Here is an 18,067-nt window from a genome sequence, read left to right on the forward strand (position 1 = left end):
ATGTTTTGTTTGTCTCTTTTCTCACTTGTTAATTTTTCTCAGTCTATTATAATGAAAGTACTTTTTGACGCCGTTTCTGACACAGAGTGAAAATGAGGATGAAAAATAATCATTTTCACAAATTCTCTGCCGGCTGATCTCGCAAATCATTAAACAGAGCGGTGAAAATGCCTTTCATGACCCCTCTAACATCAGGCCGTAAAGCCGCGGTCTCGTGCGTGTGTGTGCGGCGGCGCTCGCGTCCGTCCTCCCTCTGTCTCTAACGCTACCTCTCCGATTGAAGAATTCCCGGGAATATTTTCCAGAAAGAGCAAAGTGGCGAGGAATGCAGCCAAGAAGCTCTATGATGTGAGCTATATGATCTACAGGAGACAGAGACAGGAAGAGGAAGGGGAAGAGGGAAGCGTGACGGGAAAATACGGAGGAAGGGATCAGAAGGGAGAAAGCGGAAGTTTAGTATCAGCTAAAAAACAACATCTGAATGCAGCAGGAAACATCAGTGCTAACAGTTACGCTAAGCTTTCAACTTCATCCTGAGTGACAGAGAAGGACAGAATCAAGATGAACAGAGTTCAGAGTGAACGACAGAAGCCGGCGTGTTCAGAATGGCGTATTAGCGTACCGCGCACGCCGTGCGATCATAGCCTCATCATGATGCGTGTGTAGTTCAGAAAGCGCCTAAAAACTACAAAGTAGCAGCGGCTCGTCGTCTCTGAGTGATACTTGATTCTGATTGGTCACTGCTGTCATTCGCTGCTCTAATGACTCTGTATATAAATATTTTGATCCAAATTTAAAAATTGATGATAATGTTAAAAAAAAAATTTCATGTCATTACATTACAGCATTTAAAAAAAAAATTAACAAAAAACAAAAAACAGAAAATGTTTTAAATGGTTATTTCATAAGTTAGGCTATGCTACATCCCTGGTAGAGGACATCACTGCATAGGCAAAGACTATTGATTTTTATACATTTTTAGTTTTGTATAAAGATGAGTGTCATCTATGTTATAACAGAATGATTTTATATACCATGTGTGTAAAATGGCCATAAACGGGTTCACTCATTATATACAATGTATCTATAAATTAAATCTGATTTGCATATTAGTGTGTTTTCGGGGCAACATGTCATTAAAAATAGAGGTGTAGTAATGGAAGTAATAATTGACAAGATTTTCATAATAATATATCATATTTCACAGGAATATTAAAATATAATTTCATTCCCTATTCATTTGTTATGTCTCCCAAAATGCGTAATAAACATGCTTTTAGTCCCGGTGTCCTCATATGAGGACATGTATGAAATCAACATCCTGTTTCGTAACAGAAAGTCATATTTTGATTTGAAACCACATAACATTTTCCTGAGATGTTGATTTATGACACAAAAATAAGAGAGTCACTAAATTACTATTAGACAGAGGAAGTGCTCACAGCCAAACATTTAGCATCCCTGAAAAGCCTGAATGTGCTCTGTACAGGACATCCAGACATAAAACTGTGCCGTGTACAGTTTTAGATAAATTCACTAAAATATAAAGTCCTCACATGAGGACGCAGGGTCTCAGGAGGCTAAAAATCAGACCCAGAATCAGAGATCGTCTTGTTAAAGCAGCGTCACGGCGAGTCCCGTGCGTCTCTGATTCCAGCGCAGTGAAGGTGATGTAAAATCAACCGCGATATCGTCTGACTAGCCGTAAAAAAGCCGTTTGTCTGTAGAAATCGAGAGTCACGGCAAACGCTGAAGACAGCGCAGTACGAGCGCTACGCCATTCTGAGCGCCCGACAGGAAGCGTAAAGCAGGCAGGCTGAGCGGTACCTTCATCACGAGAGTAGTCTTCGCCAGAGTGCGGCTCAAACAGGTAGTCTCCGGTGGCCAGCTCAAACGCCTGCGGACGACACACAGATCAAACTCAATGACACACACACGGGCAGCGGCGGCAGCGGACGCGGTCGGTCGGACGCTCACCATGCAGGCCGTGCTCCAGATATCGGCGGGTGTGCTGTATCCCGCTCCGATCAGCACCTCGATGGAGCGGTACTGCCGCGTCTGGATGTCCTCCGTGAAGTGTTTGTGCTGGAAAAGCATGGATTACACAGATGACGGTCTGTCTTACACAAGCATTTACAATCGTACGGACAGCTCGAGTGTTGTGTCTGCGTCTTACCACCCAGCACGCATTGCCCAGATCAGCGATTTTGACTCTCAGAACATCTGCGTTCCTCGGATCCAGAGGATTCACCAGTAGATCGGCCGCTCTGACCTTCACTGCAGATGGACCATCAGACGACAGACAGACAGAGCGTTTATTAACCTGCTCACAGTAACCAGCAGTTGGTCATTGTGTGTCAACTCAACCAGAGGTCTCTGGCTCAAATTTGGGATTTTGCTAATATTTTTTCTAAAGAAAGACAGACCTGTATAGTGATGAAAGCCAAAATATTAAATGTCATGGATGAATATTTACTGAGTAATACACTATTCTGTAGAGGAAGGTCAAAATGGCCATTTTCACTTCATATTCAGAGCCAAATTACAGGGGGTAAAAATGACTTTATAAAGTTAACAGCGTCATTATCTTATTGTTACACAGAGATTGTTTGTTCTATTAGTAAAATCTGTTGACTTTATCAATCTGTGTTGCATTATGTGCCAATGGTGACCATTCACAAATGGGGAAACGATTAAATGGGGAAAATGGGGAAATGGGGAAAAGTATTAACGATATATTAATGCTCTTTTAGATATTGGGTCTTAACAAACTTTCCTTTAACCATTTTCTTTTTTACGGGCCTGTACGGTTTGGCGATATTGGCGATAATCTGACGCGTCACACTGTACAATCTTAATCTCTGGTTTACTGTTATTATTTGCATATTTGCATTGTAAACAGTAATGACCAGAAAAACACAAAACTAGTTCATGAAGAACTAGAATCTAAAATCATACTGTGATATCTTTAATACTTCTTGAGTTATAGACACACAAACTTTAGAAAAAGAATATTAATGTCACTCAGACTGGTGTTCAATGCAGTGTCTTGACAGAAAGAAATAAGAAGCATCTCTAGTTTTAACATTATTTGTTCTTCACACATTCCTCTTTAAAAGAAAAGAAGTATATTTTTGCAAACTAGGGCTGGGGGATATGACAAAAAAATACATTTCTATTTTTTTTAGAATGTTTGACCGATTCTCGATTTTTTATGACTTTTCTCCATTTTTGAATGGTCACCATTGGCTCATAATGCAACAAAAAGTCAACAGATTTTACTAACAGAGCTACTGATCTCTGTGTAAAAATAATATGATGACGCTGTCATCTTTATGGAGTCATTTTTTCCCCCTGTAACTTGGTTCTGAATCTCAAGTGAAAACGGCTATTTGACCTACAAAACAGTGGATTACTCAGGAAATATTCATCTGAAAAAATATGACCAAAATCAAAACTTTTTTGGAATTCGGTTGATTTGACACGGAATGACTCAGTTGTGCGTGTGTGTATGAAGCGCGTCTGACCTTTCGGCGTGTCTCCGGTGCTGGACGACGACACCGTTCGGCTGCGGTCGGTGTTGCCGCTGAGCGCCTGGGCCTCGTCGTGCTCGGAGTCGGGCGGTTCGGGATCCAGAGGAAGCTCGGGGAAGCGCGGCGTGGTGCCGCGGTGCCGCGCTCCGTTCGTCAGTGCGGTTTCTCCGTTGTAGAGCTCGTACGAGGCGTCGGAAGCGTCGCGGTCGGTCGTGCTGATCTCAGACTCCACCAGAGGGCAGAGGAGCGGCGAGGAGATCGGCACGCCGGGCGACAGACGCTCCTGCACGCACATGATCACGTGACCGTTCGTTTTAGACACGTCATTGTGGTCCTTGATGGAATGTTCCTGGCCTTCGTCGTCTGCTTCCTCCTCCTCCTCCTCCTCCTCCTCCTCCTCCTCCTCTTCCTCCTCCTCGTCGTCATAGTCTTCATCTTCATATTCATCCTCATCCTCCTCCTCATCTTCTTGTCTCTCTGTCGTCTCTTTCGGCGGATCTGCCTCTTCCTGGTTCGGACGCTCGTGCGTCTTCGGCTCGTCCTCGGCCGTCTGCGAGGGTGTGGCTTCCGTGTCCTCTTCCTCCTCTTTATCCGCCTCTTCCTCTCTCACGTCTTTGTTTCCATCCTGCTCTTCCTGTTCTTTTGAGTTTTCACACTCCTCCTCGTTGTCAGGAGCGTCCTGTCGCTCGGGGGGAGCGTGCGTGTGCGACTCTTCTTCATCGGGACAGTCGGCGGTGGGAAGGACGTCACAACCTTCCTCGTTCTCCTCTATTTCCTGCTGATCCTGATCCGGCTCCGCACCTGAGACACAGACATGTGTATGAGGAATCATTTCAGACAGCCATCAACTCCAAAACCAATACTCAACTAAACTTCTGTTGTCTTCATTACTGCAAAGAACTACAAAGATACAAAGAAAGCTGATGATCTGTCAGGTCAGAGAGTTTCTGGGACCTTCTGAAAACAGCCGTCACGACAAACGGCCACACAAAATAAACAAAGTCACGTAAAGAACAGCTTGACAGCAAAATGAAGAGAACTACTGAACAAACTAATATGAGCAAACGTTTGAGGCACAAAAAACTTTCAGTCACACTATTATCCATCACACTCGCTCAGCACTGCACGTTTGTCCGTATAAATCCAACAACAGAAAGTGTAATGCTGAACACCGGAGACAGAGCGCTCGTGTGAAATAATCCTGCTTTACAAATGATGAAGTGATGATTTAAACGGGACTGAAAGTGAGCAACAGCGACAAACACGATCTCTCACGCAGGACAAATGAGACGCGTCCAACAGTTAAACGACATGTTTGGTCTATGGAATCAGGGATTACTACCCTTACTAAAAAGAAGTATACTTCCAGTTTATTTGATTAAGTACACAAGTTCAAGTATATTTTTAAGCATACTTTATGTAGTAAGTATACAAATATCAGTGTACTAGTAGTATACTTCTATGTGTACTACTTCAACACTCCTTAGTACTAAACTGGCCTTTTAAGTATAACAGCAGTAAACTTTGAGTACAACTAGTTTACATCTATGTTTTTAGTTTGTGCTACTAAAAGTGTACTATACTAAAAGTGAACTTATAGGTATACTGATTACAAGTTTACTAATTAAATACTTTTTTATGCATTTATAGCACACTTTGAAGTATAGTCTCAGTAAACTACTAGTTTAGTAGTTTTACTAGTAAGTTTTCTTTAAGTGAACTTTACATCACACTTTAGGTATAAAGTTAGGTCTACTATGTCCCTATTCAGGTATTAATTTGTATATATTTTGTTATATGAATATGTGAACACACAAAACATCAAAAGAAAGATCAGGGCATCTGCTTGTAAACAAAAACATTTGATTCTGGCTTCATGCATGTTTTTATAAAGATCTGAATGTGGGTAAGTTTCATAAATAAATAAACACCATTTTGAACAAAAAGCTAAAAAAAAGGACTATTCATGATAATCAAAACATAGATGGAGTCGATCAACACCCCAATATATGGTCAGTGACAAAAAGGGGCTGGCAAAATGAGAAATTTAAAAATCATTTAAAAACTTGTTTTAAAAGCATCCATCGGGTATTTTAAAATGTACACTACGTGTTTATGTTGATTTTATGTAATTAAAAATGACATTAACACCTTTTTTTTTTCTTTTCTTTTTTTTTTACAAAAGTTAAGACTAAATGTACATGAAAATGTCAAATGGTGTAACTGACAAAAAATAGGAAATATTAAATATTTTATCAACCTAGATGCCATATAAGCTTACTCATTAACATAAATAGATTTCATTAGAGTTATCTTTAAATGTCAATTTTAATGCGTTTTTGCTATATTTGGCGGGACATATGCTGGAAACACCTGTTTTCTAAATGATATTTGACAAATTATGTAAAAAAAAAATGTTAAAAACCATATTATTATACTAAACTAGATGACTACATTTTATTTAACATTAATTTTTCTGTACATAATTATATTTTTATAAAAATTCTGGTTACGTCAATTGACACAAACCAGTTACACCACTTGACCATGTTGCTTCTACAGCCAAAGGCCGTTGTTTGTTGAAGAAATTGACACTGAAAATCAAGCATGACTGTCAACAAGTTCAGCTGAAGTGCTTTTTTTCCCCTCAATGCTTAAAAAAAAATCCACCGACACAAAATGATCATAGTGATGAACAGTGAACTCATGTCTCATATTGTAATTTTAATTTTCATATTGTAATTTCATATTGTATTGTGCCATGTATTGGGGAAAACAGGGCTCTGTTGTATCATATTAATTATAAAATATCAGACATTGAATTAATTGTAATGTAAATTGTAATCTTTGGTTGATATTTTTTAATCAGTGAATTTATGTTCAAATGTAGACGCCCACTTCCTTCTCCTACATTATTACATTATTATGAATATATTACATTATATCATACAATAATATTCTTCTTTCAAATGACTACAATTGGAGTGACATTAAAAGTGAATGAGTGATATTGAATAGTCCAATAAACTGCATCCATCCATCATAAAAAAGTGTTCCAGATGGCTCCAGGGGGTTAATAAAGGCCTCCTGAAGCAAATCAACGTACTTTTGTAAGAAAAATATCCATATTTAAAACTTTATAAACCATAATCTTTAGCTCCTGCTGTCTATCACACTTGCGTTGACTAGTGAGTGGCGTTTCAGCAGACGATGTAGAACGTAGACGCAGCGTAAGCACCGGTGAGAATATGCAATTCTTGCGAGAACCAAGTTTTGTTCACAGAAAAGGAAAATCTCCTCTTGGCTTATATCGAAATCCTTTTACTTTTTTCTTTACAAATCCTCATTTTGTACTTCTAATTTGACACTGACATTTTGGCAATCATCCCCCAAATATTATCTCAAAATTCATTAAAACTTTCATTAGAAAATTTAGACTTGGTCCACAAAAAAGAGAATGTATGCAATTATTGTGCACCTTTACTTTGAAATTTTAACCCTTTTCAACTTAATTAAACCATATGGACACAAAACAGTAGCGTCACGTCATTGACCCATATATAGACTTTTTAGTCTACATTTCTGAGAAGTATATAAAGCACATTTCTAAAAAATACATAAAAAGTCTAGTTTCCTAATAGCACACTTGAATAAACTTCATTTTCGTAAGGGTATATTAAAGACATCAGAATGTGAACGACGGCCTCCATCACTATCCTTTTTCCAAAAGATGAGAACTGGACCGAACTCACATGTGTGGTTGGTGAGTCTGACGGGCCGCTCCTTCTGTCCCTCGGCCTCCTCGTCCTCATCCTCATCGTCCTCATCGTCGTCCTCGCTGTCCGCCAGCGCCAGGCTCGGGCCGTGTGCGGCGTCCGACGCTCCGCCGGATCTCTGTTTCTCCGCCTCTCGCTCCAGAGCTTCGATCTCCAGCATGCGTCTCTCCAGCAGCTCCGCCTGCCGCTTCTGCTTCTTCTTCAGCTTTTTCTTTTTATTTTTGGAGATCTTGCCCACCTGCAGGAGGCGCCAAACCACAGGAGACAACTCAGACAAACACGCTTCATGCACGCGTGCTCTCGTACGTCAGCGGATGAATTCTGATTGGTCGGCCACAATTCACTTTTTGCAAATATCAGATTAGCCATCACAAATATCTACAGATCAGAATTGTATGTTCTTGTATGTAATGTACAACTACACAGCAAACTACAGGATGAAGTGCTGAAGATGGTGGTCATTCGTCCGCTTTCTCCAGTGCAGCAGCTGTACTGAAATGAGCTTTCGGCTTCACTGACCTGTTTGAGTTGAGGAGCCGTGCTGACTGCGAACACACACAGAGAAACACAGTCAGAACGTCACCGGTCGCATTCGTCGACATTCATGAATCAGAACGACAGAAAGCGGAGATGAAATACCGGCGGATCCGGACGGCGGCGGCGCTCCGGCTTTCTGCCACTCGGTGGCCTCGACCGCCATCCTGCGCACGAAAGCGTCGTCCACGCACATGAGGATGTTCTCCGGTTTGATGTCCGTGTGGATGATCTTACACTTACTGTGAAGGTAATCGAGGCCCTGCAGAACCTGCAGCCAAACCACAAACACACGAGGTGAATCTAGTCCACGCCGGAGCAACGCTTCAGCACAGATTTCACACAGAACGTGACACATGTTGTAATCTGCGGTTAGAAGAACCGTAATCGACTGTTACCGCGTCCCAATTCAGAGGCTGCATTTGAGAACCGAAAGCGTCACAGCGGCTTCAGATATGGCCTCCTAATGCATCCTTCCTGTCCACAGATGGATCTTTCACAGACCAGACTATTCCAAGATGACAGCATTATCCTGAGAGAGAACGTGCTGGATTACACTTTTAAAAAGAAGTATTGGGTTTTAACTTCAGATACCTAGCTTTAAAGGATTAGATCACTTCCAGAACAAAAATTTACAGATAATTTACTCATGTGTTTGTTTCTACAGTCGTCAAGAAATTGTTTTTTTTTTTTTTAGGAAAACATTTCAGGATTTTTCTCCATGTAATGGACTGATATGGTGCTGCGAGTTTGAACTTCCATAATACAGTTTAAATGCAGCTTCAAATGCTCTAAACGACGAAGAAGGGTCTTATCTTGCGAAACGATTCGTTATTGTCTAAACAAAATTACAATTGATATACTTTTTAACCTCAAACGCTCGTCTTGTCTTACTCTGCCCAAACTGTTTTTGTTCTGGTTCATGTCAGTTAGTGTATGTGGAAAAACTCCCATCTCATGTTCTCCCTCAACTTCAGAATCGTCCTGTATCACTGTTTTACCTTTTTTGTTGAGGGTGTTTGATCTTCTTTGTAAACACTGTGTCTGTTCTTCTGCAGTGATGTAGGATGATTTTGAAATGATTTTTGAAGTTGAGGGAGAAAATACGATTGGAGTTTTTCGACATACAAACTGTCTTGAGCCAGAATACACAGAGTTCAGGGAGAGAAACACAAGACGAGCATTGGATATTGAAAAGTATTTAAATTGTATTTTTTAAAATGAAAATAACCAATGGTTTCGCTAGATAAGACCCTTCTTCCTCGGCTGGGATCGTTTACAGCCGCATTTGTGATCGTTTGAAGCTGCATTTAAACTACATTTTGGAAGTTCAAAATCAGGGCACCATATCAGTCCATTATATGGAGAAAAATGCTGAAATGTTTTCCTCAAAAAAAAAACCCAATTTCTTTATGACTGAAGAAAGAAAGACATGAACATCTTGGATGACAAGGGGGTGACTACATTATCTGTAAATTTTAGATTTTTGCCTTTAATAAAAAAACAAACTTTCAAGCAGCTTAAATGTTGACATATCTTACGGGTTTATAGATAGTTTGTAACTTATGTAAAAAATAAAAAAATAAAAAAAACTAGACACTACTGGACAAACGCTGAACTGAACAGGACACTGTTTTCTCCAGAGCTGCTCTATAGATTAATTAATCTCAGCCCATAAATGATGGACTTTACAGAGTGATTGAATTAAACAGAATCAGCACTGAACTGATTTCAACTGAATGGCTCAACTATCGTCTTTTTAGAGTTACAGAACTGTTTGCATCACTGAATCACTTTTGATCACTGTAAAGCTGAAATAACCTGCACTATATAAGTGAACACATTCAGACAGGCTGTGAAACCTGTTTTGTTTTCAGACAGCTGAATATCACTTATAAAACAGTCCAGTACAAACAGCCGTCACTGTTGCTAGGCGACAAGAGCAATCCTCCGTAGACTGGCTGTCCCATTTAAGGACGCTCCGCTCGACCTTTGTGACCTTCGTAGGATGCAGCATCTGAAGTGGGACGCCGCTAACAGGACATTGTGTGAGTCACACTCGTGTTCCGTTTCTTGTTCATGGAGAAACCTCATTGGCTCAAAGCATCTCCAGGCAGCTGAATATGAAACATCAAATACATGCCGATGCTGTCCGGACGCTGGACAGCTGCGTTTACGTGCACGGCTTAGCCAGGATTCGGGAGGTGTGTGCGACTACCTGTCTAATGATGCTCTTGACGCAGGGTAACGGCAAACCCTGATAATTTGACTTGATGATCCACTTCAGCAAATGATGACCAAGAACTTCAAACACCATACACACATCTGAGAACCAGAGTTAAGGAAAACCACGGACTTACACACACACACACACATGTTGGGTTTACATGTTTTATGGGGACATTCCATAGGCGTAATGGTTTTTATACTGTACAAACCGTATTTTCTATCACCCTACACCTAAACCTAGCCCTCACAGGAGACTGTGCACACTTTTACTTTCTCAAAAAAACTCATTCTGCATGATTTATAAGCCTGTTTCCTCATGGGGACCTCACAAATGTCCCCACAAGGTCAAAATTTACTGGTATTCCTATCCTTGTGGGGACATTTGGTCCCCATAACGTGATGAATACCAGGTGCACACACACACACACACACACACACACACACACACACACACACACACACACACACAAAACACACACAGGCTGTAAGGATACGAATCCCATTCACCCCTGAGATCTTGAAGTCGTCTATGAGCTGAACAACCATGTCCTTATTAGGATCATCAGGATCAGTCTCACGCACCTGAGAGACAGACAGAGAGAGACAGGTGTGTCTGAAAGCTGAGAATCGCTGCATACGTCGCTATTTTGCTCAACATGTATAATCACTATTACATATGAGGACTTTTTCATCTAGTCAGAATTATTGCACTTCCAAATAAGCACAGATCAACCTGTGAAGTTCTTAATATTAATTTCAGTTTCCAAATTATGTTAATGTTTTCCTAAAGACAAAAAACAACACAGATGCACGCAAGTGCATCTATTTAGCAACCACAATTGCAAACATGGTTGCCAGATTAGGGAGATTAACCATAACATTGGGCCATTTAAAAAAAAAAGCTCTGACTGGGGGATTAAAACCCTTAAATTTTTGCAAATGAAAAAAAATAAAAAAAATCACAATAAATAACCGGTAGGCAAATACTACAGACAACAAAACTTAATCGACAGAAGCAATAATCAGGATCATGATTAGACTCATTTTTCATGCTGCCAATTCTGCAGGCAGCATATGGAGGCAGGAAGGCAGCAAGACCTGTCCGAGTCCAGTGATCGCTTCGCATCTAGTCTGCCGAGATTTCTTCTCCATTTTTAAAGGTGGCATTAATGTGTCCTTCACTGCCGGTGATATCCCACAATCCTGTGCGTTTGACTTTGTGACAGCTGAGCTAAAAATGGCATCTGAAAGTTTTGTCTTTGTGTGTAAATGTGTGATTTTGATTAAATGTTTCCACTATTCATTTTATTTACAGTGAGAATTTAGTACTGTAGTCATTAAATATTGGCTCAGTTATCACCAAAGCTCTCTGTTTTGTTATAGACCGTTATGCTTCCTCGAAAGCCAGTCTGAAATCAGTTTTGTGAAGCACCTTCATGCTGTCTAAACAGCGTCTAAACAGTGAGCTTTCAGATGCCGCCTGTATATAAAGACCTCAGCTGTGTTTGTGCGGCAGTGACTGTGATCCGCCATTAAAGACACAAGAGCGGAAGCAGTCTGTAATTCTGTGTCAGAGACATGGTGTACAAATAACTAAGTGAAATTATAAATATTTTTTTAACAAGAACCCCTGATGAACAATGTGTGTGTGTGGGAGATACTCACACATCTGAGTAATTTAATTTCATCCAGTGCCGTCTCTGTGTAGTGCTGCGCGCTCTTTACCACCTTCATCGCAACAAAACGCTTCGCTCTGTTAACACACACAAACACACGTTTTATTTGCAATGAGTAACACACACAGGTTGTATACGCACTTGAACATGCACACAAACAAACACGGGTTAAACTCACACTGAGTAACACAGGTTATACTCGCACTGTGTAACACTCACACGTTATACTTGCACTGTGCACTGAGTATGACACAAACACACATACACAGTAAAAGTATAACCTGTGTTTGTTACACATTGTGCATATAATCTAAGTAACACACACAGGTTACACTCACACTGAGTAACACACACACACCAGTTATACTCTTACTGACTACACAGGTAGGTTATACTTGCACTGATAACACACACACAGGTTCTACTCATACTCAGTAACACAGACAGTTTATACTCGCACTGAGTAACACACCGGTTATACTCATACTGACTACACAGGCAGTTTATACTCGCACTGAGTAACACACACGGGTTATACTCATACTGAGTAACACAGGCAGGTTAAACTCGCACTAGTGTTGCACAATACACCGGTACTTAAAAAGTATTGCAATACCCTGCTTTTAAGAAAGACTACACAGGCAGGTCTCGCACTGAGTAACACACACACCGGTTTTACTCGTACTGAGTAACACACAAGTTATACTTGTACTGAGTACACAGGCAGGTTAATCTCGCACTGAGTAACACACACACACACACACAGGTTATACTCGTACTGAGTATCACACATACACAGATTATACTCGCACTGTGTAACAAACACAGGTTATACTTTTACTAAGTAACACACACACAGGTTATACTTGCACTTTGTAACACTCACAAGTTATACTCACGCTGAGTAACACACACACACAAACACATCACACAGGTTACACTTGCACAGAGTACACACAGGTTACTCTCCCACTGGTTACACACACACACACACACTAACTGCACTGGTGACACGGTCACTCACTGAATATCCCAGCACAGCCAGACGGTGGAGAAGTGACCCCAGCCCAGCTTGCGGATGACATGGTATCTGCCGTTAAACAGGTCGCCGATCTTCACGGGATGGTAACCTCCTGCAGCACGAGAGAAACGTGATACAGTCGACTGATGGTACATGTAGAAACAGGATAATCTGGCTAATGTTTCCTTCAGCTCAACTGTACGGCTGGTGTCCTTAGACCAGCACTTATGTTTATTAAAAGTCTGTTTTGACACTTGATTCCATTGGTTTGATTCCACCTCTTCCAGCACAGCTTTCTTTCACACTGTATTTTTTCTTGTATATTTTACCGTGGTATATTTATGTCATTGATATGAAAAGTAGCCAGGAGTACTACTGGCACTTACACTCAAGAGCAGAAGATGAATTATTAGGCACGTTGATATTCTGGTCATATTTTTTTTCCCAAGCACATTTGACCAATTCCAAACCACATCAATCTTAGTAACTACTATTAATTTAGATTTTGTATTTAATCATTTATGAGTGATATATAATTGTCCATGAAGGCTAGATGTGAAAACTCCCCATATTCAGGTGTGCATTATTATAAGGCACGTTTTCTTTTACAGATAAAATGAGCTCATCTTCCAGAATCTGGCAGTACGTGTTGGGAGTTCATTTTTAGTCCGTAACTGCAAGACAGACTTTTTTAAGGATAGGAGATGGACTAAAAATAAACTCCCAGAAATTACTGCTAGATTCTGGAAGATAAATTCTTGAAAGAGTGGTACAAGAGGATGTGATGCTGGTCCTTCAAGAGTCACTCTCAACTTACCTGTATATAAAGCCTATAAAACAAATCAGTCTTCATGTATTTCACAACACTTCAGCATGCCATTTTTATTAGGCGAGGGTCATTTTTTAGGATTTTTTACACAAGCAAAGTCTCTGAGAACCTGACACCTTGTACGTCTGGAGACTCCAGGCAGGTTGATGTTCTGAAAAAAGGTGGCGCTGGAGACTAAATGGTTCCTGATGGTTTTACACCTAATTCTTCACCTCAAATCTTAATTCTTTTGCAATTAATATGTGTCTTTTCTTCTACGCCCATTTGTTTCTCACAGTGCTGACCGAATGAGCATTTTGCTGTCCAGTGGTCATGCCTTGACTCAGGCTCAGTCTGAGTTAAATCTCTTTTTTGGCTCATTTTATCTGTAAAAAAAAAAAAAGTGCCTAATAATTATGTACACCTGAATATAAGGAGTTTTTCACTTCCAGCCTTCATGGACAGTCAATTATATATCACTTATAAATGATTAATTACAAAATTAATAGTAGTTATTAAGATTGTTGTGATTTTAAATTGGTAAAAGATGCTGGAAAAAAAAATACGACCAGAATATTAACGTGCCTAATAATTCTGCACGCACTGCACTACTGAGAACTATTTCTGCTACTAAAACTATAAGACTTAACATTTCACTTTCAGTGATGACAGAAAAATGACCTGAGGCAGGAAACTCACACACCTGTGAAGAACGAGGCATAAATCAGGTCAGTGTCAGTCCAGCTTTTACTCAACATCAACAGAAACCTGGAAGCTCTTCTGACAGACAGACAGACACAGACAGACAGACACAGACAGACACAGACAGACAGACAGACAGACAGACAGACAGACAGACAGACAGACAGACAGACAGACAGACAGACAGACAGACAGACAGACAGACAGACAGACAGACGGGTGCGGTACCTTTGCAGTAGTCGGCCGGATCCTCCTGCTCTTCGTCATCAGAGCCCAGAATCTCCTCCTCCGGCTCCGGCGGGGCGACAGGCTCGGGAGGGGGGGGCGGAGGGGGTGGAGGAGGAGGGGGAGGAGGAGGAGGAGGAGCGGACGGAACCTTCTGTGTGTCGGGCCTACAAATACACAAACATTTCCATTTACTGTGTGTGAAGGACTGAGTCTATGAACACACAGCGGTCAGCCACCGTCTTGAAAGCGCAAAGAACACCTTCGTCCTGTTGCCATAGAAACTAGAGCCACGAATCTAGAATCCAGCTTGACATCAGATTCATTTTATAAGAATAAAACACACATGCAGACACACACAAACGTCCACTCAGACAAATGGGGACATTCCACAAGCTTCTACTGTTTTTATATACACAACAATTAGTCAAATAAATATGTCGACTAACACTAACTCATACCAAATTCTGACTGCAATTTTACAAACTAAATTAAAAAGGAGTAATTATATATACATATACATATGCCCATTTTCCAAATAAGGACATCCCACTTGTCCACAAATGGAAGTTATGTCAGATTTAACTCTTTCCCGAGACCAAATCTAGTTTAGTATCTCCATTCACACCACTCAATCTTATTAACAGACCGGCGTGACATTCTGACCGACGTGTGCCGAGTCCACAAACAGAGAGACGCCGTGAGATTAGAGACGTTTATAGTCCATAAACTTCAACAGGCTGTTTTCATTATTCTACCTTAAAGACCTCAGTAAGCAGAGTTGTATCTGTCACATGTATCTGAGCTGTTCTGATTGGCTGAGATGAGTTAGGGTTAGTCTCACCACGGCCGCCTCGTATAAGAACCGATCACACACACACACACTCTCTCTCTCTTTACCTGCGCTTGGCTCGATGGCGTAATCGCAGTGCACTGAGCGCTAAACCAAACGTCCTGCTGGAATGAGAGTGACTGCGATCCATAATGCCGGAGAGATGTTTGCTCAAACTCATCTGCTTCCTGAACAGCCTGTCTCTCCGTCTCTGTCTCTCCGTCTCTGTCTCTCCGTCTGTCTCTGAGCAGCGTTCAGGGAACGAGCGCGACGCCAGGAATCTCATGACCAATTCACACGCACTCCAGAACTCACACTCACACACAACAAATCTTCTTCTCATTTCAGCAGTTCCACGTGTGTCAGTAGATGTTTTTCTGTGGCAGACGCTGATGTCAATATAACGCTGACACTAAAGCAATTTGAGCGTTAAAGGGGTCATCGGACGCCCACTTTCCACAAGTTGATATGATTCCATAGGATCTTAATAAGAAGTCCATAACATACTTTAGTTAAAATACCTCAGTGGTAGTGTAAAACAACACATTTTTACATAAAATCAGTCCTTTTCAAAGTGAGCGGTTTTAGTGCATTAGCCTTTAAATGCTAATGAGCTCTGCTCACCCCGCCCCTCTCTTCTGTGGGGTGACCAGCCGTAATGTTTACTTTAGCTGCATTTAGCCGCAAAATTGCTAACTAGCACATTAGTATGAAAGGCGATTTGCAGTTCTGCTGTCGGTGAAGCTGATCACAAATGATTCGCATGAACACAGACGCATTTATGTAGACGGACGGACGGACGCATTTCCTTCTAAAACTAAATTAATGTTAATCCTCTGCGTCTTCAGCGGCTCAGATGTCGGGAGTAAATGATGACAGATATGTTCATTATTACATCCAGCAACAAAACATCTCATTCGCTCAATCAGAGACAATCTAGTCTGCCCCCGCACAGGAGTCGACACAACGGCGGTCGGACCGTTCTCAGCTCACTCAGCTCATCAGGGCGGGTCTAAGGTAAGACGACCGTGTCAAGCAAGGCAGCCAGGTTAATGTTACCTCACTTGCTTACGTTGAGCATACCAGCTTGCTGGGGAAGAAATAACTGCAATAACTGTAAATGTAGCTTTTATAATAACTTTTATCTTGATATGATATCTTGATACATCGACTTGTAGGCAACTCTACATAATTGTCTCTTCCTCCTCTTATTCTACTGAATTTGTTTCTGGTTCAAACATATATGGCTTAATTACACCAATATTTCCAATATTTCCACTGTATTGTGTTTACTACAGTTCAGTTTGTGGAGGCGGGGTTAATTTGCATATTCATAGATCCACGTATAGTAAATGAGGCAAGGGGTGTAGAGTTACATTCAAGCTATTTTAAGGCATGAGAAAATTATTTCCACAAGAAAAAAAGGGGTGTTTACAGAAACCTCAAACACTGTGTCTTCTGTTGTGTTTGGCAGAGTTAAGAAAGTCCTACAGGTCTGAGACATGAGGACGAGCGAATGACGGCAGAATGAACACTTTTCTGTGTGCAATCCCTTTGAGCATCTGCACACTGGTAGGGGTACACAAAATAACACAATATATAAAATCAATAAATCAAATTCCACAGGACCTACTCACATGAGAACACAAAAGCCCTTTTCATACTGAAGAATGTGCAGCTGAACTGTGTGTTTGAGTCTCTGGAGCTCGTTGAGAGTCAGTGGACAAACTGATCACAGGACGGGAGTCATTCATGACAATAAACACGCATATGTGTGTATATATATATATTAAAAGGCTTCTGTTACTTAGCATTTTTGTCTTGTTTCTGGTCAAAATATCTAAAACTTCTTAAATTGAGATGCACTCTGTATGGCATATAGTCTATAAACACATTTATTTTGAATGCACAAAACTGCTTTGAAAATATGCCATTTGGCCTATACTTCATTACTTTCTTAATATATTCAGTAGGCCAACATCTCTACATTATTAATATAATAACATTCGATGTAAATATCCTATGTTTCCTACATTGTAAATAGGGACGCACCGACGTATCAGTCGCCGATATTTATCAGCCGATTTTTGATTATTTTAAAGCCATCGGCATATCAGAAATAGCATGAAAAGGGCCGATACTGATAGTTTACTGTTTAATGGAGACAATGAGTTGTATGTACAAAACATAGTTTGTTAGACGGCACAGTACGGCCTTTGCAAATGTGACGCTGACGCATCCTACGAGTGAAATGCCCGCGCTCCGCTGTAAATTCATCTTAAGTCGCCATAGCAATGCCCCGGCGTTAGTTCATCTGAGGATGTGTTATGAACCGCCAGGCATTTTTCTTTACATTTGGTGAAAATATAGAAAAGATGATGCTGTATTGGCTATGACTAAGCGCAAGATTGGCTACCAGATCAAGACCCTTCGTGTTTTTTTCTTTTTGAGTAAAACGCTGTACTTTACTATTAATATTATTATTATTATAGGCACAGAAAAAGTCAAATTTATTTATTCATTTATTTTTAGTTTTTAAGCTTTATGCAATTGACCAATATCGGTATCGGCCAATAGTTTTTTGTTAAAATCGTATCGGTGTATCCCTAATTGTAAATGTCGGTGATTTGTGGATTTAAAGTATTCTTGTATTGTTGTCACAATGTTTGTCCTGTTTTTCACAGTGTTGAGAATGTCAGTGCTGTTTTATCTGCCTTTAAACTACTCTAAA

General features: G+C 40.6%; 1 protein-coding gene across 4 annotated transcripts in view; it reads right to left on the minus strand.

Moving 5' to 3' along the window:
• srpk2 (SRSF protein kinase 2) overlaps positions 1-18,067 on the minus strand; it is a 41,671-nt gene that overhangs the window by 4,020 nt on the left and 19,584 nt on the right. For 2 of the 4 annotated variants that reach the window (XM_051099603.1, XM_051099605.1), the window contains 13 exons: positions 14,508-14,671; positions 12,773-12,881; positions 11,738-11,825; positions 10,567-10,654; positions 10,062-10,168; positions 7,949-8,114; positions 7,829-7,854; positions 7,286-7,547; positions 3,528-4,334; positions 2,177-2,277; positions 1,978-2,085; positions 1,828-1,897; positions 270-362 (listed from right to left, as the gene is read on the minus strand). In XM_051099603.1, coding sequence (XP_050955560.1) covers positions 270-362; positions 1,828-1,897; positions 1,978-2,085; positions 2,177-2,277; positions 3,528-4,334; positions 7,286-7,547; positions 7,829-7,854; positions 7,949-8,114; positions 10,062-10,168; positions 10,567-10,654; positions 11,738-11,825; positions 12,773-12,881; positions 14,508-14,671 — 2,189 coding nt within the window. The remainder of the gene's footprint in view (positions 1-269; positions 363-1,827; positions 1,898-1,977; positions 2,086-2,176; positions 2,278-3,527; positions 4,335-7,285; positions 7,548-7,828; positions 7,855-7,948; positions 8,115-10,061; positions 10,169-10,566; positions 10,655-11,737; positions 11,826-12,772; positions 12,882-14,507; positions 14,672-18,067) is intronic. The other 2 variants (XM_051099602.1, XM_051099604.1) reach the window with 1 other exon arrangement.

Source organism: Labeo rohita, chromosome 25, assembly GCF_022985175.1.
Source record: "Labeo rohita strain BAU-BD-2019 chromosome 25, IGBB_LRoh.1.0, whole genome shotgun sequence".
Classification (NCBI taxonomy): domain Eukaryota; kingdom Metazoa; phylum Chordata; class Actinopteri; order Cypriniformes; family Cyprinidae; genus Labeo; species Labeo rohita.